The following is a 20,611-nucleotide window of genomic DNA, read 5'->3' on the forward strand; positions in this document are numbered from 1 at the left end:
AAAGTTCAAACTAGCTGCAAAAAAAGCTCAAAGAGCCCACAAAAGTGCTTCTCAAAGCAATCTCTCTTTAGATTGCAAACCGATTCTAGCATGAATGAGAAGTAAAGGAATTAAAGCGCACCAGTGGATCCCCTACAAAGGGACTTTCCTCCTGAACTCCGGGTTAGGCTTGGCAAAGGCTAGTGCGCGGGATTTTACACGCACGCATAAATCCCTCCCACAAATGCCTCTAGCTTCGCCAAGCCAAAACGGGAGTTCGTAAGGATAAGTCAACTTGTAGCGGATCCACTGGAGCCGCGTTACGCTTTAAGAAAAATGCACATATCTTTCAGATATGAGATTAAAATGTACAATGCTGTATTCAACCAAACTTAATTTATTGATTAACACGATTCATTTACATTCTCTTTTTCTTTACCTTTGTTGGATATCAGATAAGATAAGGAAATAGGCCTAAGATTAATGGCGTTTTCCTTTGGGCCAGTTTTCCGTTGCTGCCTCAGGCGGCAAAAAATCCGAATTTGACGCTATGCTGCTACCGGATCAAACAAATTATTGACAATCGCAAATGTCAATGGAACATTCCCATGAAAGTGACATATTTTTAAGCTGTTTGCCTATAGGCAATGTTCAGCTTTATACGGCGACCGCTGGAAGCAGGCTGGCTGGCTTGCTGGCTAGCTGGCTGGCTAGCTGGCAGGCAGGCTGGCTGTTTCGCGTTCGCGTTCATTTTCGTAAATTTAAATTACGCGGCAGAGTTTGCCGGAATTTCATTATCCACCGCACTAGCGACATCTATACTATATTCGATCATATTTTCGACGAGAAAATCCTTACACTCGGAGGCATCGGGACTAGATCTCACGAGTGAGTGACGACGCCGGTGTGGGATGCGGATACTCAACGTTTGCGCCACTACGGATTGTTGTTAAGCTATTGATATTTTTCCTGTACTTTTCCACGCCTTGCTTATTGGTAGCGGGAATCCCTAATTTCGGGTTTTGTTAAAGACAATATCACACTGCAAACAGCGTTAATATGCCTTGCGCATATCTTGTTTCATTGTCCAATGGAACACTCTTTTCGTCTGACTTAGGTAGGAAATAGCTGTGCTCAGGAGAAGCTAGGTATTATACAAGTAAACGCTGCGTACTCCATTGGTAGGGTGTAAAATTCGAATCATGAACCGATAAATGCAAGTTTGCCATGTAAATCCATTGGTGTTACGATCACGTGATCGTGACGACACAATAAATGTTGTAGTATGCATATTCCATTGGAAAAATGTCACATTCCCATCGCCCTAATTGCCGGAACAAAATCGTGAAAGCCGAATTTCCCTTCCGAAAAGTAGTTCAGTTCAGTTCTGCTCAATTTGGAGCTTGCGCAGTGCCGTTCTTTGATCATTTTTGATGCACTTTACCACACCCACTTTGCTTTTCGACCTTTGGGAATCCAACTGGGCCTAGGCTTTACCAACGCCATCTACATTTTTTCTAGGGACATGAATATGCCTGATAATTTCACGGTCGCTCCGCGTTGATTACATCACTACTTAGCATGCCGACGTTCGAGCAGACGATAATTATGAAACGATAGCCCATGAAATTGTATTCCAATAGACTTTTTAAGCGCCATGTTTCGAATTATTATTGCCGTGTTGGCAAGTCAGTAGTGCTGGCATGGCGCTGGGAGTTCAAGGCTAATTTTACCATTGGAGCATGCACCGCGTCTCATCACTACTGAGCTTAAACCATTGGAATACGCAAAGGTTTTTCGAGCGCCTCCGGCAGTAAAAAATCTGCCCAAAGGAAAACGCCAAAAGAGATCTATTTTTCCCTTGATATGTATCATGTGACAATGAAAGCCCCGCCCTAGACATTGTTGTCTGATAATAGTTTTGATAAATTTAGTTAGTCTCAATTATGATCTCACGGTGTAAAGATGTTTCAAGGAATAAGTCTAATCCCTAATAATTTATTGATAACCAGTTCTTTCAAACTTGTATTATGAACCTAAATATATTTTAAACTATTCTAATAAATTAACTTAATAGCATTTCGTAGTTCGTGTATGCATTATTGGTAACGTAATTTAATAATTTCAATATGGTAGCAGAGCGTGGTTACCGATAATGCTATTAATTTCGCGACGCCGCGATATTAAAAATAAAGCTGTGTGACCCGGTGTAATAACTGTACATGATAAATGCGGTAATTACTAAACATAACGGTTACGGAACTATACGGGCCTTGGACATACCGACATTTCCGGACATGCGCGGTAGACGGTCTTACGCCATACAGGATGAGCAACGTGGTTAGGCTTAACAAGAACGAACGACATGCAATAGAATAGGAACAACATTTTACGTGATCAAACAAGTGAAAAGAACATTCGAGAATACGAGACAGCACAGAAATGACAAGAAGAAAGCATCGAGTGGTGAGTCAAAATAACAATAGTACAAGCAAGAAATAAGAAGAGACTATATTCAAAGGACTCTATTATAAGATTATTATATTATATTATTATAATATTATTATTACTGTGTAACATTTAGACTAAGAGGTATTCAAGTTAAGATAATAGTGCATAACCATTAGATGCAGTAAGCTTATACCAGAAAGTGTTATACATAGAAATAGGGTTAGTAATATATAGCAGTTCACTATGTCGGACGATGATTTTGGTGCCTCAGGCAGCTCGTTTTCTTTTCGCAAATTGCAAGATGATAATTATGAACTGTGGAAGTTCAACATAAAAATGGCCTTAGTAGACTATGGTTTGTGGGGAATTATTGATGGAACTGATATAGACCCTGGTACGACCGCCGCAAACGATGTAAGGAAGGCATATAAGAGAAGGGAAGAAAAAGCCATGTCGAAGTTAGCATTAGCGGTGGATGAGACTCATAAAAGGATAATAGCTCGATCGAAGAGTGCCAAGGAAGCCTGGGATGTATTAGCTAAGATTTACGAACCAAAATCAAAGGCAAGAATGGCAGACTTGAGGGAAGAATTCATTAGCTGCCGATATAAACCTACTGAATCTATGGCGACCTATGTAGGCAATGTTATGAGCATAGCAGGACACCTTAAAGATATGGGATTGGCTGTGTCGGATAAAGAAATAGCATTCCAGATGCTACATAAATTACCACCAACATATAGACAAGTTGCATCTTTAGCATACCATTGGAAAGACTCCTAATTCACCCCAGATAACGTTAAGGAGTTATTGATAGCCGAGTATGACAGACAGAAGCGGGAAGATAATGAGGATATAGTAGGAACATCACACTCCGGTTACTCTTCAACCATGAGACATAGAGGACAACAAAGACCGAGAAGTAAGAGCCGTACCAGAAGTCCTTCGCGACAAAGAAGACAAAACCAGAGGTGTTATAATTGCGATAAAGAAGGACACTACGCTAGAGATTGTTGGAGGTCAAAGGGAAATAAGAAATCGGACAATTCAAGGGATAGTCGAAGAGCGTTTTTCGCATCTGCCCTAGTAGCTGTAAAGAATAACGAAGATTGGGTGTTAGATACTGGAGCATCACATCACTTCTGCAACAACAGGGATTGGTTTCAAGAATATAAAGAAATAAAATCGGTAGTAGAAATCGCAGAGGGAGGAACGAAAGCGATGGGGATAGGAACGGTAGACTTATCGATACGGAACGGAGAAGAAATAATAACACTTAAAGATGTCATTTATGTACCTGGCTACAACAGAAACCTCATTTCAGTAAGAAAATTCGATAATAAGACTGTTGTTCACAATGGGATAGTGAAGATGTACGATAACCATGACAAGTTCTTTCTGAGTGCTCGTTTAACGGATGAAAATCTTTATATAACCGACGCCAAAATACACAGAGAAGAACGAGACATAAGATGTCAGGATTCCACAAAGAAATCACATGTCAGCAACATGGTCGACGCTATGAGGTGGCATCAACGATTAGGACACCCAAGCGAGAACAGAATGAAAGCACTGATGGACCATAAAATGGTCGTTGGCCTACCAAAGCTCAAGGGGGGAGCAGGCGTTTGCCAACCGTGTATATTATCCAAGTCTACAAAGGCCCCGTCCAGACCAATCACTGCAATAGCAACAAAACAAGTATTGGAAATTATACATAGCGACGTTTGGGGACCCGCACCCACTATTTCACGAGGCGGCGCAAGGTACATTATTACCTTCATCGACGATTATACAAGGAGAGCCACGGTGTACATGATGCAAACCAAAGATGAGGCGTATAAGAGATTTCAGGAGTATAAGGCATTCGTGGAGAGGCAGACAGGACATCAGATTAAGACGTTAAGAACTGATAATGGAATGGAATACTGCTCCCGACTGTTTGAAACGAATTGTACTCAACTTGGCATTAATGTACAGAGAACAAATCCATACACACCGGAAATGAATGGTGTATGCGAAAGATACAATCGCACATTATTGGATGGCATCAGGACACTATTAGAGGCTTCTAACTTACCACAGAAATTATGGGGGGAAGCAGCGTTGGCCTTCACCTATCTATCAAACCGATTACCACATGCAAAATTACCCAACATAGTACCTTTGGCACGTTGGTCAGGGAAAACACCTAGCGTACGTCATTTGAGACGATATGGTTGTATTGCTTATGCCCATGTACCGAAACCAAACAGGAATAAGCTACAAAACAGAGCGAAGCAAGGTATAATGGTCGGCTACGCTGTCAAGACTAAGGGATACAGGATTTGGTTTCCCCAACAAGATAATATTATTGAAAGCAAACACGTCACCTTCAATGAAGAGAGATTAGGTATGGACATGTATCGTGAACTTGGCGACCATACGTATGTAGCAGAGGAACCAGACGTCATAACCAGAAAAGACCCAGACCCAGTCAAGAGGAAAGTAACGTTTGCCGAAGAAACAGAGGACAAGATAGAAGAACAAGGTAACCAAGAAGACGAAGAAGATCCTTTTGAAGACGCCGAAGACGCCGAACAAAATATAACGGAACAAAAAGGACCAGAACAACCAGATAAGAATGAAGAAGGAGACGATGAAGACTGGCAGGAAAATGAAGAATACGTCACGATTAAAAGACCAGCGCGTAAAGATGTACAGCCAAAACAGAGCGAAGGAGACGAAGAACAAGATCCAGATTTACCAAAGGGATGGTACAGAAAAGAAGTCACTCGAAAGTCAGGAAGAACAAAAGGGAAAGTCGACGTCTATTACATAACTGATGATACCAAAAGACTACGTTCAAATAACGAAGTAGACGCATGCTTAAAGCAACGACGAATAAAACATGACATGACCAAATTCGATTTCAAGCCATTGAACAAACAAAAAGATTTTAAATCGCACCTAGGCAACGTAGCTTATCATTGCCTTACGGTACCCAAGTCATATGAAGAAGCGATACAAAGTCAAGATGCCGAGAAATGGGACAAAGCCATGAAAACTGAGTTAAAGACCATACAAGAGCGAAAAGTATACGATTTAGTCAAGAAACAGCCAAATCAGAAAGTGATCGGAACAAGATGGGTATACGCCATCAAGAGTAACGCGCAAGGCGAAATAATACGTCACAAAGCCAGATTGGTCGCTCAAGGTTTCACTCAAGAACAGGATCTCGATTACTCGGAGACATATGCGCCCGTGATAAATTTCTCGTTAGTCAGAGTTTGCGTTTTACTATTCATCGTATGTCTTGGATGGGCGCACAAGCAATTGGACGTAAAGAACGCTTACCTATACGGTAATTTGGATGAAACCATCTATGTCAAGCAACCAAAAGGGTTTGTCGAATTAGGCAAGGAAGATCACGTCTGGCAATTACAGAAGGCTCTATATGGATTAAAACAGAGTGGCAGACAGTGGTACCGAGAATTGGACAAAGTCCTCCAGGAACTTAACTTTACAAAACTAAAAGGATGTAATTGCGTATATCTTTATGAGACGAATGCTGTGATATTAGTTTATGTCGATGACATCATAGTTATAGCTAGAAATAACGGGATAATGGACACCGTAATGACTCGAATAAGATCTAGATTTGATATAAACGATTTGGGAGGCTTAAAGTATTTCTTGGGGATCGAATTTGATCTGTCGACAAAAGGGAGTGCATATATCCATCAATGTGGTTATATAGAAAAGTTGAAACGAGAATGGATAATCGACACGCAGAGGGTATATAAAATACCAATTCCAGTGGGAATCACATTCAGCAAAGATCAATGCCCACCAGACGAATACCCAGTTGATTTTCCGTATCGGAACTTAATCGGTATACTGATGTACTTAGCACAACGCACTCGACCCGATATTATGTACGCGGTTACCAAGTTGTCCAGATACTCATCAAACCCAGCTCAAATACACTGTGACAATTTAATGCGAATTTTAAAATACGTATTTGATACTAGTGATTATGGACTGAACTATCATGCCTTAAGTTACATTACCATAGAAGCCTATACCGACGCTTCTTACGGCATGGACCTCGACGATGGTAAATCTACTACTGGTGTAATAATTAACATCGGTGATAACCCCGTTATGTGGAGATCAGCGAAACAAGACTGCGTCGCACAGTCTAGCACAGAAGCGGAATACATAGCCTTAGCAGAAACCGCGAAAGAAGTAGTCTGGCTCCATAGGATTATTAATGAAATGATAACAACTCTTCAGTTGGAAAATAATGTTAAAACACCGGATATATTTTGTGACAATCAAGCGTCAATATCGTTATCACGAAACAACATAGAAAATAGACGCACAAAACATATTCTAGGAGAGCGATAGCTCTCTTAGATAAGACCTCATACCGACTTTAATGTATAAGGATGGTTTTTTGATTGGTTATAACTTTTTTTGTATCGTATTAACTGCTTTGAAAAAATTCCACAGAACTACAATTCGGGCCCTCAATATGTGGTTAAAATTTCAAGAAGATCCACCCATTAGTTTATTGTATAAAAAATAAAGTTGCTAAGGGTGGTTTTCATTTCCATAAAATTAATCAGCCCTTTTGGTGAAAAAGTTAAATTTTCCCATAGAAATAACATGGAGTTTTTTTCAAATTTAGCCATTTTGTGGCCACCTTTTTGACATGAAATATTCGTTTGTTACGTTTGGGAACGGTTTTATATCAAAATTTAAACCTTTTTCTAGGACCATTTTTAAGGTTTTTGAGAAAAATTAATTTTAAGTATGTTTAATTTTAAATTTTAATAACTACCCCAATCTGCGATATTTTAGCATGGATACGCTGTTTTATTGGTAAATATCAGCGCGACCAATATTGGCCTTTTTTTACGTATAGTTGCGTCATAATAATCCGATTGTTTTTTCATAATGCCTTTTGGTTGAAATGGCCTATCGATAGTGAGATAAGACTGCTTTAATATTGCCGCCGTGACAAATTACCCCGTTTGTGGCCGCCATTTTTTTAAGGGGAAAAAAATTTGAGAGTGGGTCCTTTTTCGTTGCCATTTTCATATTTTTGGAGGATTTGCTCATGGATGGATTTTAAATATAATATAAAGTAGGTTTCAAGCTTTAATATAAGCCTAATTTCATAATTTTCCACCTTTTTATTGTCCCACAATCTATTTCTAAACTTGGCACTTTTTTTAAGGCGGTGAAATTGCGCTAAGCCTTGGCTTTCCGTTAATTTTTGCCGTTTAAAAAAATGTTTACCTCTCGTTGCCCGTTACTTCGCCTTCTCGTATCGTCGTACTTAAGTTTAGACTTGTTTTCTTAAATATTACTTAAATGTATAAAATTTCAATATTATAATTGTGTAAAACGAATTCAATGTTGTTTGTTGATGGGACGCGCCTTGCATTTGAATTTCGTTCCCTCCCTTTAATGGGCCGGAGAATGTTTCTTTACCGCCGTCTTTCGGTCGCTTCAGCCTGAAAACAGCTGTAGTGAGAAATTTTATTTACTATCGCTCTCTCAGATATGACTTCATACTGCTCTTAATGTATAAGGAGGGTTTTTTGTTTTAAATGTATGCGCTCAGTGTGTTGTTGTGTTTGCATTTTAATGCTTCTAATCGTTGTGCGCGTCGAGGTTTACGAATCCAACGTGTGTTACGAAATGAAAATCAAGGGTGGATACTAGTATGATTTAGGCTTTAAAAGGAATTTGACGGCGACATGCAGTCAAGCAAAACGGTATTAGGCCTTGCATATGAAAATTTAAACCTTTTTCTAGGACCATTTTTAAGGATTTTGAGAAAAATTAAGTTTAAGTGCTAAATTTCATGTCTTTTTGCAAACTCTACGCATAAGAGTTTGTTAACAGGTTTCTAAACTGGTGTCACCGGCCAATGATAACAAATACGTACATCATTTTGTTCGTTGAAATTGCTGGTAAATTAATCGAGATCACACGATCACTAAACCCTGTCAACAAACCAATTAATATTTTTTATTCAGACTCTTCCAATCATTTTTGTTGGGTAACTATTAAATTTTTTATTATTTTTTTAGTGCTTATTTTTAGTTACCTAAGAAAAAATTAAACGATGACCAGTTTATTTATATAATGATTATTTTAACATTGCCCAAGAAAACAATAAGCAATAGCCTGTTTTTAATTCTCACCAGGTGCCACTGATAACTGCTACGAAGATAAATTGTTTGTCAAATTGCTGGTAGAATAAATTATTGATTAAGTCGCACGATCACAAAACCGTGTCACCAAAAAAACCAGAGCTGTGCTAATTAACTGGCAACTAATTGAATTGGAATTAGCAATTGGACAATTATGACTTAATTAGCAATTAGGCATAGAGGCTAATTAAATCCCTTTACACACTGATAAACAAATAAACCCTGTCAACCCCACTCTTGGACTACGGGACCATCTAGTAACGTTTGTTTAATCGAAACCACACCATTTATTTGTTTTAAAATTCGACAAAATTTCATTGAGTTATGAAGATTGAAGAAATTGATTAACGCGAGTTGATAAAGAAATTGTTTCATTTATTAATATTTGCTTAGGGACCGTCCATAAACTACGTCACGCGAAAAAAAGCATTTTCTAACCCCCCCCCCCGTCCCCCCAGATCACGCTTTTCTCAGACCCCTCCCCTAAAAACCACGTCACATTTCTTTAACCCCCCCCCTCCGCACTATGATTTGTCTTAATTTACAAATTTAATTTCACTAATTTTTTGAGTGATATGCCGCCCTCTCAGAAATATTTTGCTCGGCTGAAAATTCGAAGTTCTCTTCCGTTTTAAGCTTTTTCCCTCTGATTAACCTTTAGAATTTTAATGTCTGGATGAGCTTTTTATAAGCTTCAAAAAAGTTCCATAAAGCTTAGTTAAAGGGGCACAATTTTTAGGTTTCGACACTGTCACCGAAAACAGACTAATCGAGCTTGAGATTTAGAAAATTTGCCAAAGAATCGAAACCATTTCAATCGGCAGGGGGATTTGATTCATCCTCACAAATAATAGGGGTGAATAAACAGAGACATAAGAGAGTTTACGCTGTTTATTTTAAATGCGCTATTTAAATTGGCTATATAAAGGGGTAAATAGTAGATAATTGCTTAAATTTTCTACTATTTAAGCGATGATGGAATAACAATTTTGGTAAATTATTGTAACGGTGGACTATGGAATGTTGTCTTTCTTCTTCTTCTATAACATTAGAGAGCCAATCGGCCTCTTACTGACTTCGTAACAAAATCAATGCTAAATGTGACGTCACGCATCGAAGAACCCCTCCCTCCCCCTTGTCACGGACAGTCACAAATTTAGAAACCCCCTCCCCCCCATAAGAGTGTGACGTAGTTTATGGACGGTCCCTTACAGCAATTAATGATACATTCATATTAGTATAAATTGTTTATTTCTGTTAATAGGAGTTAAAGGGATAAGAAAATGTTTTTATGAAATATATTTGTAGCTTCAAACGGGTCAACCATTTTTTAGATAACTGGAAAACTAAATGGTTTTGAATCAAAAAGAATGGACTAAGGAAGGAAAAGTTAGTTTATTTTTTCAAAAGATAACAAAATGGTAGGGAAATCATTTCCTATGTTCAAGGGGTAATGAAATGACTGGTAAACCTTTTCTTCAGTTAAAGGGATAATATTTATTAAAATGGATTAATTAGAATGAACATTAATTTATTAAAATGGATCAAAAAGAATGGAATAATGATGGGAAAGTTAATTGAATTTTTTAAAAAATAACAACATGGCTGGGAAAATGAGTCTTCAATTCAAGGGATAAAGAAATAACTGGGAAACGTTTTCTTAAGTTCAAGGGATAAAGAAATCACTGGGAAACATTTTCTTAAGTTCAAGGGATAAAATTTATTAAAATGGATTAATTAGAAAGGTCCTTTAAAGGACCGTTCTAATTAATCCATTTTAATAAATTTTAATAATTTAAATTTAAATAGATGAATATTGATGAAAAAAATTATTTGGTTCAAGAGATAACCATTTTTAAGTCAAGGAATAACGTAATTGCGGGTCAAAAGTGTCTTAAGTTTAAGGTATTACAAAATGGTTGGGAAACCATTTCTCCCGTTACAAAGCATAAACAAATGATTGGGGTAACCATTTATTATTTTAAAGGAAATGAAAATTTTCTAAAATGGATTAATAAGAATGGAATATTAGTCCATTAAAATGAATTAAAAAGAATGCAATAATTTTGGATGAAATTAATTTATTTTGTTAAATGCTTCAATATTAATAAATGTTTTGACAAGAAATTGAATGAAAATTAATATGGTGATGATGCTACAAAAAAATATAAGAAAAATTATATTAATTATCTTCAATGAAAATTTTTAATTGAAACTCAAGAAAAGAATTGAGAATGCAAAAATATTTAAAACTTAGGCTTTCATGATATTAATGAAAAAAAAAAACCCCCCAATAGTAACTTCTTTTCCTGTGCCCCAATATAATAAAAGTGTTAACTTTTTTAAATGTGGTTTAATACTTACAAAATATTTACAGTGAGGTTTCCATATTGTTGGTTGGGATGGTGGTTGGGGTGGTGGTTGTGGTGGTGGTTGGGGTGGTGGTGGTTGTGGTGGTGGTGCTTGGGGTGGTGGTGGTTGTGGTGGTGGTGGTAGTGGTGGTTGTGGTGGTGGTTGCATTACCTATCATGTAACCGTATATAAGACAACTATATATATGCTTGAGCCTTTAACAACTTTGGCTGGTTTGGGTGCGATATACTTTTTTATAATTCATTTTGGTCTTACATGCAGAGTTTCTCAGTCCTACAATTTCAGTTTAATATCTCATTTTCTTTAGATACTTTTATACCATAGAATATCTTTCTACCCCATTGCCAATATTAGAACAAAATTACGCTATGAAAGCCATGGCGATAAAGGGCTCTAACTAAGATTGCTTGCATTAGGCCTACCTAGGGATAGCAGGGAACTTCACTGTCTTTTTTAAATTCAGTAGGGAGCTTTCAGATGGGATAGTAGTACGTCACACCCACCCAAGTCTTCTGGGAGCCATATTGGGTGGTCTCGGCTTCATTCCTGCTTTAAACCCTCCAATATGGCAGCGTAAATTATGTCACGAGACTCAGCTCCAACTGAAAGCTCTCTATAACATTTTATTAAATTTAAAACTAGTTTCCCTAAATGAGATTTTTAACGAAGTGCATAGAAGTTTTTAGGTAGCCCTGGGAAAAGCAATCGAAAATATTTAGTACCTCCGTTTTGCGGACATTCCCGCATTATGTGGCCGGCCTTCTTGCACTTGTAGCAAGTGCGGACCCATTGCCACCGTCCGCGACCGCCACCTCGTCCGCCGCCTCGTCCTCCGCCCCGTCCGCGACGGCCGCCCTGGCCGCCCCGTCCGCGACCGCCGTCGCCGCCGCCGCCGTAAAAGTAGGCATTAACTACTTTAATGTTTTTGCCTTCCATTACTAAGCCCAAACCGACAAACAAGAAATTTTATTGAATAGTTTACAATCAATTACTTTCTATCTAGTTTAAAGTTTGACAATAAATTTAAACATTATAACTTCAAATTTTATGACTTAGCTTCAAAACCCGTTAATTAATAATTTTAACTATTAAAAATTGTGTTTAAAACATACTTACGAGGTTGATAAACGGCTTGCTTTAACAAGTAATAGTACTTTCCCGCCAAAAATATTCCCCGGGCTAGGGGAAGTACCATAGAGCAATTAAACTAGAGTGATAGCACGATTTTACAGAAACGTTTCCAGCTATAATCGCTCCATGCTACTGTTCCAGACTCCAGAGGGCAATAAATTAAAAAAGCTTATTCTCTTGGCTTCTTTTTTGGCGGGAATTGTTACAATTTCCACGTCGTTCCGTTCTCTTACAATTCCGAAGACTTGTAAAAGAATATTAATTGCCACGAATCTTAATTTTTAAGGTTTTATATGATTTATAAACTTAAGTATTTTTGGTTTTTTTATGTTCCTATTGTACAATAACTTTTGTTCTCATTTCAGATTGTGAAATTGTCTTATTTATTCTTAGTCTTAATAGGTTTCACTTTCTCTTGTAATTATATTATCTTCATTAATTTATATTGTATTTTTTTTTCTTTTTACAATTTGCAATTCTGTCAGAAGTTTTTTTTTTGACACTGGGTTCTTTCTGTGCGCCTAAAAGGTACCCTGTGTACCTTTTATTCAGCCAATTCTTTGTGTTTGGCAAGTGGGTTCTCTGTGCTCTCATTAATTGGGTTCTCTGTGCTCTCATTAATTGGGTTCTCTGTGCTCTCATTAATTGGGTTCTCTGTGCTCTCATTAATTGGGTTCTCTGTGCTCCCATTAATTGGGTTCTCTGTGTTCCCATTAATTGGATCTCTTTGTGTATCCAAATTGCAAGTTCCAGTGTGGGATTAAGGTTTCCTTGTGACCCATTGCAAACTGTGTCAAATACGGTACTGCTTGTACTGACTAGAACTCTGCAGGGGTTGAATAAGATTTGCTTTCTTGTGCGATTCGTAAATTTTCATAATGTTTTGTCGGGAGAAAATAAAGAGAAAAAATAAATGCTTAGCAATGCAAAAAGAAAGAGCCCAAAATAAATTGGAACTGTTAGTTAACAGTAAAGCTTTGCAAAAAAAGAAAGCTAAGCGAGTTAAGAATAAGGAATGTTATTTGAAAAACCAAGACAATTTTCAGAGAAGAAATGCAAATAACTATGTTCAGCGTAAACTTGCGCTTGGTACAGCAAAAGGTTGTAAAAGGGCTATGGCACCAGGTGGCACCACTAATGTTGCTTTTTGCTCAAAAAAATTAAAACCCAAACATAAACCAACTAAAGTAGATAAATTTGGTTTTGCGAAAAAGCTCCTCAATGCGGGGATTTTCAAAACGAAAAACAAAAAAATTATAGCCGAAAGCTATAAAAGGTTTTTAGTCAAACGTCTAACTGAAAGACTGGTGGCGTCAGAGTCTTTTAACGGTGAGACTAAAAAACAACGCACGAAGTCTATCTCTCACAAGCTAAAATGCCAAGTGCTAGCTGGTAGAATATTGCATTTGAAAAGGCAATTATATTCGGCTTACCACGCCCAACTAACGAGCATTGTTAGTGAATTTAAGGATTTTGTTCAGAAAATCAAAGAAATTGGGTCCATTGACCCTGGCAATTTGACAGAAGTTGTGGGTGGGAAAAGGCTTCACAGTAGCATGAAAGAGGCCTATTTTCATGAAACTACCTATTATGTGATTGGAAATAATGGTAAAATATTGAAAAATGGCGATGAGTCACATTACGGCAAAATTTTTAAATTGGATTCTGATGGTAGTATAAGAAAAGTTCTGAGAGACCGTGCTACCAGTTCGACTAAAGAATTGTTTGTTGACGAAATGGGAAATATCGTTGACATGAAAAACAATAACGCAACAAGTAATGTTGAATTAGTTTTACAAGTTAATGAGTCGGGTGTTGTTACGAATCTCTTCAACATTGTTGAAACTGAAGAGAAGAATCCAAAAGCAAATTTTGTGATCAATGAAGGTGGCTTTATTGAAACCTTAAACAAAACTGTATATTGGGAATGCAGTGATATTTGTAATGTTCGAACTCGAGCCATTGCAAAAGTACTAGCTTTCGTAAACACAGTTGCCAATGCGAATGAAAAATCTTTGACTAAAATTTTTGACTCTGATTTGGACCTTTGCGAATTAAGAAAACAATTTTGCAAAAAATCAAACGTGTCTATACCACCAGATGGGGACGAAATAGTGGTGAGAATAGTTCCGTTCCTAGGACACACTGCTTACTGCGCTGATAGCGAAGAGTGCCAAAGTCATTTGCGTGCTTTAGCTGAACTGGCTCCTCACTATTCGGGAATTAGAAATATTCTGAATAATATTTATCACGTCAAAGCGTTACTCAACGCGTTAACTAAAATCTCAACTGAAATTGAAAGTGGTGATTACGAGTCTGTGACGAATGTCATGGCGGAATTAAGGAAAACCCTTGCTACACGTGGGAAAAATTTAAATAAGGAACAAAACGATGCTCCCGAAGGAAGCGTTAACGCTCCTCAGCCGAGTCTCGATGAAAGTCAAATCTTGAGTCTTTACGAGAATCAATTCGCTCGGGCAATGCTAAACACCAACGAGTTTCACGATACGCCCTGCGACTGCTGTTTAAGATTACTGAAAAAATCTGATTTAAGAGCAGTAGAAAAACTGGTAAACAGAGCTGTTTTTGAGAACGAGGCCTATCTGATTTTAAGAGCTGGTTGGATAATGAATAATTCCGACACGAGAGAAGCAGACATGCTACTATGTCGTTACTGCGCTACGGATTTGGGAAAGGGTAAAGTTCCCATCAGATGTTTTCTGAACAACTTGGCGGTTGACAATCCTCCACTAGATGTCACCAGTTTAAACATGTTTGAGAAAGTTTTAATTCAGCTTGTGAAGGCCTTCCACACTGTGGTGCGGTTAGGCACCAAAACCAACTCCAACATGCAGTTTGGCACGGTTAAAGCTTTGAAGGGAAGAGTAATTTATCTTCCAATACCCGTGGAGAAAAATTTGAAGATGATTCCCAAGACATTGCCCAAAAATCACGAACTGCATATCTTGGTCAATGGCGTTCCCACAGCGGACAAAAAAGTTTGGCAACAGGTTGTTTGCCTCGAAAAAGTGTTGAAAGCATTCAGTGTGCTGAAAAAGATAAACCCTTTTTACAAAGACATTGATATTTCGACAATGAATGAGGAATATATTTGTGGCACGCAAGAAATTGATGGAAATGAAAATTCATTGACTCCCGAAGAATTACTGAGCGTAACAGATCCACTTGCGTTAATTAATGATGGATCTGATGCGTTGACACGTGCTTCCGCTGCGCTTCCAACAGAAGGACCAGCGGATAGTAGTCACGACGTCCAAGGTGACCAAAACGCTTCGAACATGCAGGACCAAGATGAAAATCAGTCTAGCCTTGCACCAGGCGACGCCTACAAAATTCTAACACAGCCCGAGGCTTTGTTGCGAAAACTATCTGAGGGTGAAGCCAATGATCTGTACGATCATTACTCTATTCATCCAGTGAACGTTCAACCACCGAAAGATTTACTTGGCGCTTACCAAATGAAGCGCGTCGAAGCCGAGCCGGTTAGCACTTGGGACAAAAATCTTGAATACATGAGCTTCGTTCATTTGTTCCCTCGGGGTCGCTTTGGCAAGCACGATGATAGACCATTTGGCAAAATAACGGAAACCGAGTATCGTTTATCCCGTCTTTTGAACAAAAGTCCAATTTTTAGACGAGATTACGCCTATTTGTTCCATTCTTATCAAGAATGCGAAATGAAAGCGATTTCTAGCAGTTTGAACTACGTTCTTCGTGTTAAAAAACCCATGCCAATTGGGGTTGAAAATTTGCTCAATCGAGTTGAATCTGGCGATAAAGAACTTGAGAGTAATTTAGCTACTTTCTTGGGTCATATTCGAGGAACGAAGGACTACTGGTATAAAGTTCTTAGATACGTTTTAGCGATGATTCGGGAATTTGGTCCTCCCACCTGGCTTCTAACTTTTAATCCGGCCGAGTACGATGATATGGAACTGCACGATCACTTGAGAAAAGTGAATTCAGACGTTCCAGGAGTAGAGTCGATGACGGTGGCTGAATTGTTGAATTTAGACCCACTTAGCGTCAATTTGCACTTTCACAACAAAGTGCGGTCGCTGTTAAACAACTTTGTCTTGTGTAAGCAAAATCCAGTTCTTGGCATGATAGAACATCATTTTTGGAGGGTTGAATACCAATCTCGGGGTTTACCTCACTACCATATGCTTTTGTGGGCCAAGGACGCTCCAAAGATTGGAACTTCTTCGACCGAGACTATTTTGGATTACGTGCAAAAACACGTCACGTGTTCAATGCCAAGAGCATCGGTAAGTCCGGAACTACACCGGCTGGTAAAAAAATTCCAAACTCACAAATGCACCTCCAGTTGTTATAAGAAGGTGAAAAATTCTAAAAAAGGATTGAAAGTGTGTCGTTACGGTTTCCCTCGAAACGTAACAAACATTGCCACTATGAATTCTGTTAGATCAGTTACTCGTCACCGTAAAATGAAAAAGGTGCAGAAACGACTGTACGACTTGCCGAGAAAACAGCACGAAGTTTTAATCAATGATTACAATCCCACGCTACTTTTGGCTTCCAAAGCCAACATGGATTTGCAATTTGTCGCTGACAAATCGGAAATAGTGGCAAACTATGTTACGGCTTACGTGACAAAGGGAGACCGGGCTGACGTGGACCAAACTTTTGCCGAGTTAGGCAACGAAAGTTTGTCCAAAAAATTATTTGCCTATAGATTGAAATCTTTGACGTGCAAACAAATAGGAATTTACGAAGCTCTCGATATGATGCTGGGCCAAGACCTTTTCAACAAGTCCGACAGCACTAAATTTATTAACACTAACTTAAAAGAAAACCGATCGAGAATTTTGAAAGGTTACAAGGAACTCGCGCGTTTGAGGGAAACTGACCCCGAAAGCACGGACACTTGCCAAAAAGGGTTCGTCGACGACAAATATCCGAATCGTCCCGACAGCTTGGAAAATCTTAGTTTGCGGGAATTTGGTCAGTTTTACGATTATGCGATGCGCTCTGAGGGTGTCGAGAAAAATGCGAATGTAATCCAGTTGAAAAACAATCTGGGTTTCATGAGAAAGAGAATTAAGCCGTACATAATAGAGCACTTTATTCACGACCCGATAGAGGAGAAAGAACAGTATTGTCACGCTCTACTGATCCTCTTCAAACCGTGGCGTGACGAAACTGAACTATTGGGCGATTTTGAAACATACGCCGATGCTTTCGAAAACTCGCTTTCGGTGTTAAAAGACATGAGAGAATACCACGAGAAACTCTCGGTTTCCAAAGAAGTTGAAAAGAAACGGAAGGCTTCTAAAAAGGCGAAAGAGCCAGAAACCATAGTCTCGGAGACTGAAAGTGACGACAATGAAAATGCGCTGCAAGGGAAGGAAATTGTTATCGAAACCGAACACGCGATGGCTGATGTGGAAGCTGCCATGGAAATGAATTTCGAGACTGATGTTGACAATGTGGCGTTACTAAACTCGGATCAAAGGCGAATTTATGATCGCATCATGGATCACTTCTCCCAAGAGGGAGAAAAATGTAGAAACAAGTGCCTTTTTGTGTCGGGACCTGGTGGCACTGGCAAATCGTTTCTTATCGACACTCTCGCCAACGGCGTAAGGCGACGCTTTCAAAATCCTGCTAGCGTGGCAATTGCCGCGCCAACGGGTTTGGCAGCGTTGAATGTTAATGGCGTAACATTACACAGATTACTAATGTTGCCGGTAGATCATGGGCGTATTGCCGAATACCATTCCCTAAGTTCGGACAATATGAGCATTATGAAAGAAACTTTGGGTAATTTAAAACTGTTAATTATTGATGAAATTTCTATGGTCTCATCGGTTTTACTGACACACGTTCACTTGAGGCTGAACGAATTTTGGGAAATGAACCAACCATTTGGTGGAGTTGTATTTATTCTTGTCTTGGGAGACTTTTTCCAATTGCCACCGGTTCAAGGAAATCCCGCGTTTATCAAAATCACTTCCGAAGAAGCCAGACTTAGATTCAATTGCATCGGAGGAAGTGATCTTTGGAAGTTTTTTAAATACGATGAACTAACGCAAAATGTTAGACAAGCCAACGACCAAAGTTACGGCGACATTCTAAGCAGAGTTAGAATTGGAAATATTTCCGAAGCTGATGTTGCAACCTTAGGAACTAGATTGGTTGAGGGAGGTCAAAACATCGAGGTGGCTATGGACCTTTTCATTAAGCTGTCCAATGAAGGGTTTCACCCAATTTGTTTGATGCCTAAATTAGCCATGTGCGTAAAATTCAACTTTGATATGCTGCGAAAAAACGGCGAGAAAGTTGAAGTCATTCGTTGTCAGGATAGACTCGCTGACTATGGGAAAAAAATGAATAAAAACATTCTCAGGAGACTGCAAGGGCTACAAAACGAACCGTCCAAAACAGGCGGTTTGGAGAGCGAGTTAGTTCTTTGCGTTGGCTGCCGAATAATGGTCAGAAGGAATATCAGTTTTGAAAAAGGCGTTGTAAATGGTACGATGGGTTTCGTAACTGGATTCAAGAAGGACGAACAAGGAAACGTTACTGGTATTTTTCTCAGAGTAGATCGCGAACCGAATAACGATGACGCTAACACTGACTTTTTAGTTGAGAAAATTTGCGTCAAATTTTTGCTCATGGCAAACGTTTACGTTAAACGCTCCCAGTTTCCCGTCATCCTGGCGTACGCTATTACGATACACAAAAGCCAAGGCATGAGTTTAAAATGCGCCATTATGGATTTGGGTCCGAATTTATTCGGAACTGGCATGGCGTACGTGGCTTTATCGAGAGTGACGTCCTTAGCCGGACTCCATCTATTACAGTTCGATCCGACTAAAATTAAGGTGGATGGACGAGCCATTATGGAGTATAACAGGCTTCGCAAAAAATATAGGCCAGATCTGCCTCTTTTGGAAATAACGGAGTTGAAAGAAAGTCGAGGTAGGAAAAGAAGTGCGCCTACACTATCTAAAAGCCTTTTAGAAGGCGAGGAAGAGAGATGTGCAGAAACACCGAAGAAGAAAAGGAAAACCCAACAGAGTTTGGATAGTTTGCCCTTGAAGGGTTTAGCTAACGATGACCAAGTAACGTGCTATTCTAATAGCGTTTTGCAACTACTCTTATTAGTGCCGGAATTAAGAGAATTGGTTAAATCTTACAATGGATCATTCGTTGAAAAACCAGTTTTACGTTGCCTCCATAACACGATAAACGACATCGAGAGTTCTCAAGGAAGCTTCAGTCGTAAAGGGTTGGAACTGAGAATGGCTGTCGGAAATCATTTTACGCTAAACGATCAACAAGACGCCAGTGAATTTTTGATGGTCCTTTTGACGACACTAAGTCAAGAAATGGAAGCCGATTACTCTAAAGCTCTGAAAGATCTTTTTTGGTCAAAGTCGCGAAACGTTACCAAATGCCCCAATTGTCAAGTTGAACAAAATTCGGAGAATATTGTTGAAAGCAACATTTTCAATCTTCCACTAGAAAACCGAGATAAAATTGATTGGAAATCTCTAGAAAAAAGGATGAGATTAACAGAGGTGCCATGCGTATTTTGTAACAACCCAAAAATACAAGAGCGTGATGTATTGATATCCAGCGGGAAGTACGTATTTTTGTGTCTTCTCCGTGGCGATTACAAAGATGGTCGACCAATTAAGATTTCGACCAAAATATCAAGTTTTGAAAATCAAAATGTCACTATGAGTAAGATGCTTTTTAAAACTAAAGGGGTGATTATTCATAAAGGTGAATCGTTGGCCGAGGGACATTATGTGAACTTTGTGAGAAAAGACAACGGCTGGTACGAGGTCAGTGATACAATGATCAGAAAAAGGGAGAGATTCGTCAGTAACTTGACTGACGTCACTGTTCTGCTCTTGGAAAGAGTCCAGACGCATTAAAGGGAATCTAACGTGCTTGAAGAATCCATATCAAAATTACCCCGAGTAAAGTCCAAAATTTCAATATTCATACCAGAAAGGAGCATCATATCTGTCAAAGATATACTAATAGTTTCATATTCACTTTAAAGTAATTTATGACTGGGTAAGATTGTTAATCCTAGAGCAAGTTTAAGGTTAACGATGGTTCTGGAGTAATTTTGATGTTGCCTACTATAATAACCGTGAAAGGGAGAGGAGGGAGGATTGTAGGGCCATGCTATTGTTACGAAAAAAGGGCGATGATTCTTGCATTAATTTTAGAATTTTCAAGTGAAGGGTTTTTAGTACTCTTGCCCCAATGGTGTTTTATGTAAAAAACACGCTAAAAACGTAACCCCTGTTGGTAATGCTATGTGATTAAATATAATTCTTTAATAAGCTGGTGAAACTATTGAGATAAACTCATCATATTAGTTAACATTGAACAGATTTTTTGAACTGAGATTTAGACACTCGTATCCAAATTTTAAATAAATACTTATTAAAATTAAT

At 38.7% G+C, this 20,611-nt stretch overlaps 2 protein-coding genes across 3 annotated transcripts in view; both read right to left on the reverse strand.

The window, feature by feature from the left end:
- Positions 1-128: 128 nt before the first annotated feature.
- Positions 129-20,611, reverse strand: part of LOC149647376 (uncharacterized) — a 198,749-nt gene continuing 178,266 nt past the window's right edge. The window contains exon 3 of the mRNA XM_089850242.1: positions 129-418. The gene's annotated coding sequence lies outside the window, so the exon portion shown is untranslated. The remainder of the gene's footprint in view (positions 419-20,611) is intronic.
- LOC149647377 (uncharacterized) lies at positions 10,707-12,272 on the reverse strand. 2 transcript variants are annotated; one of them, XM_089850229.1, is made up of 4 exons: positions 12,132-12,272; positions 11,738-11,953; positions 11,007-11,165; positions 10,707-10,797 (listed from the first exon to the last, which is right to left on the reverse strand). In XM_089850229.1, the coding sequence occupies exons 1-3, from the start codon at positions 12,208-12,210 to the stop codon at positions 11,014-11,016; spliced, it is 447 nt and encodes a 148-aa protein (XP_089706355.1). In that variant the 5' UTR covers positions 12,211-12,272; the 3' UTR covers positions 10,707-10,797; positions 11,007-11,013. The 2 variants fall into 2 exon arrangements, with proteins under 2 accessions (XP_089706355.1, XP_089706354.1); XM_089850228.1 differs by having other exon boundaries at positions 10,707-11,165.

This window comes from Phalangium opilio, unplaced genomic scaffold (genome assembly GCF_054372755.1).
Source record: "Phalangium opilio isolate 3A_F unplaced genomic scaffold, DU_Popi_V2 ptg000089l_1, whole genome shotgun sequence".
In the NCBI taxonomy this organism is placed as follows: Eukaryota; Metazoa; Arthropoda; class Arachnida; order Opiliones; family Phalangiidae; genus Phalangium; species Phalangium opilio.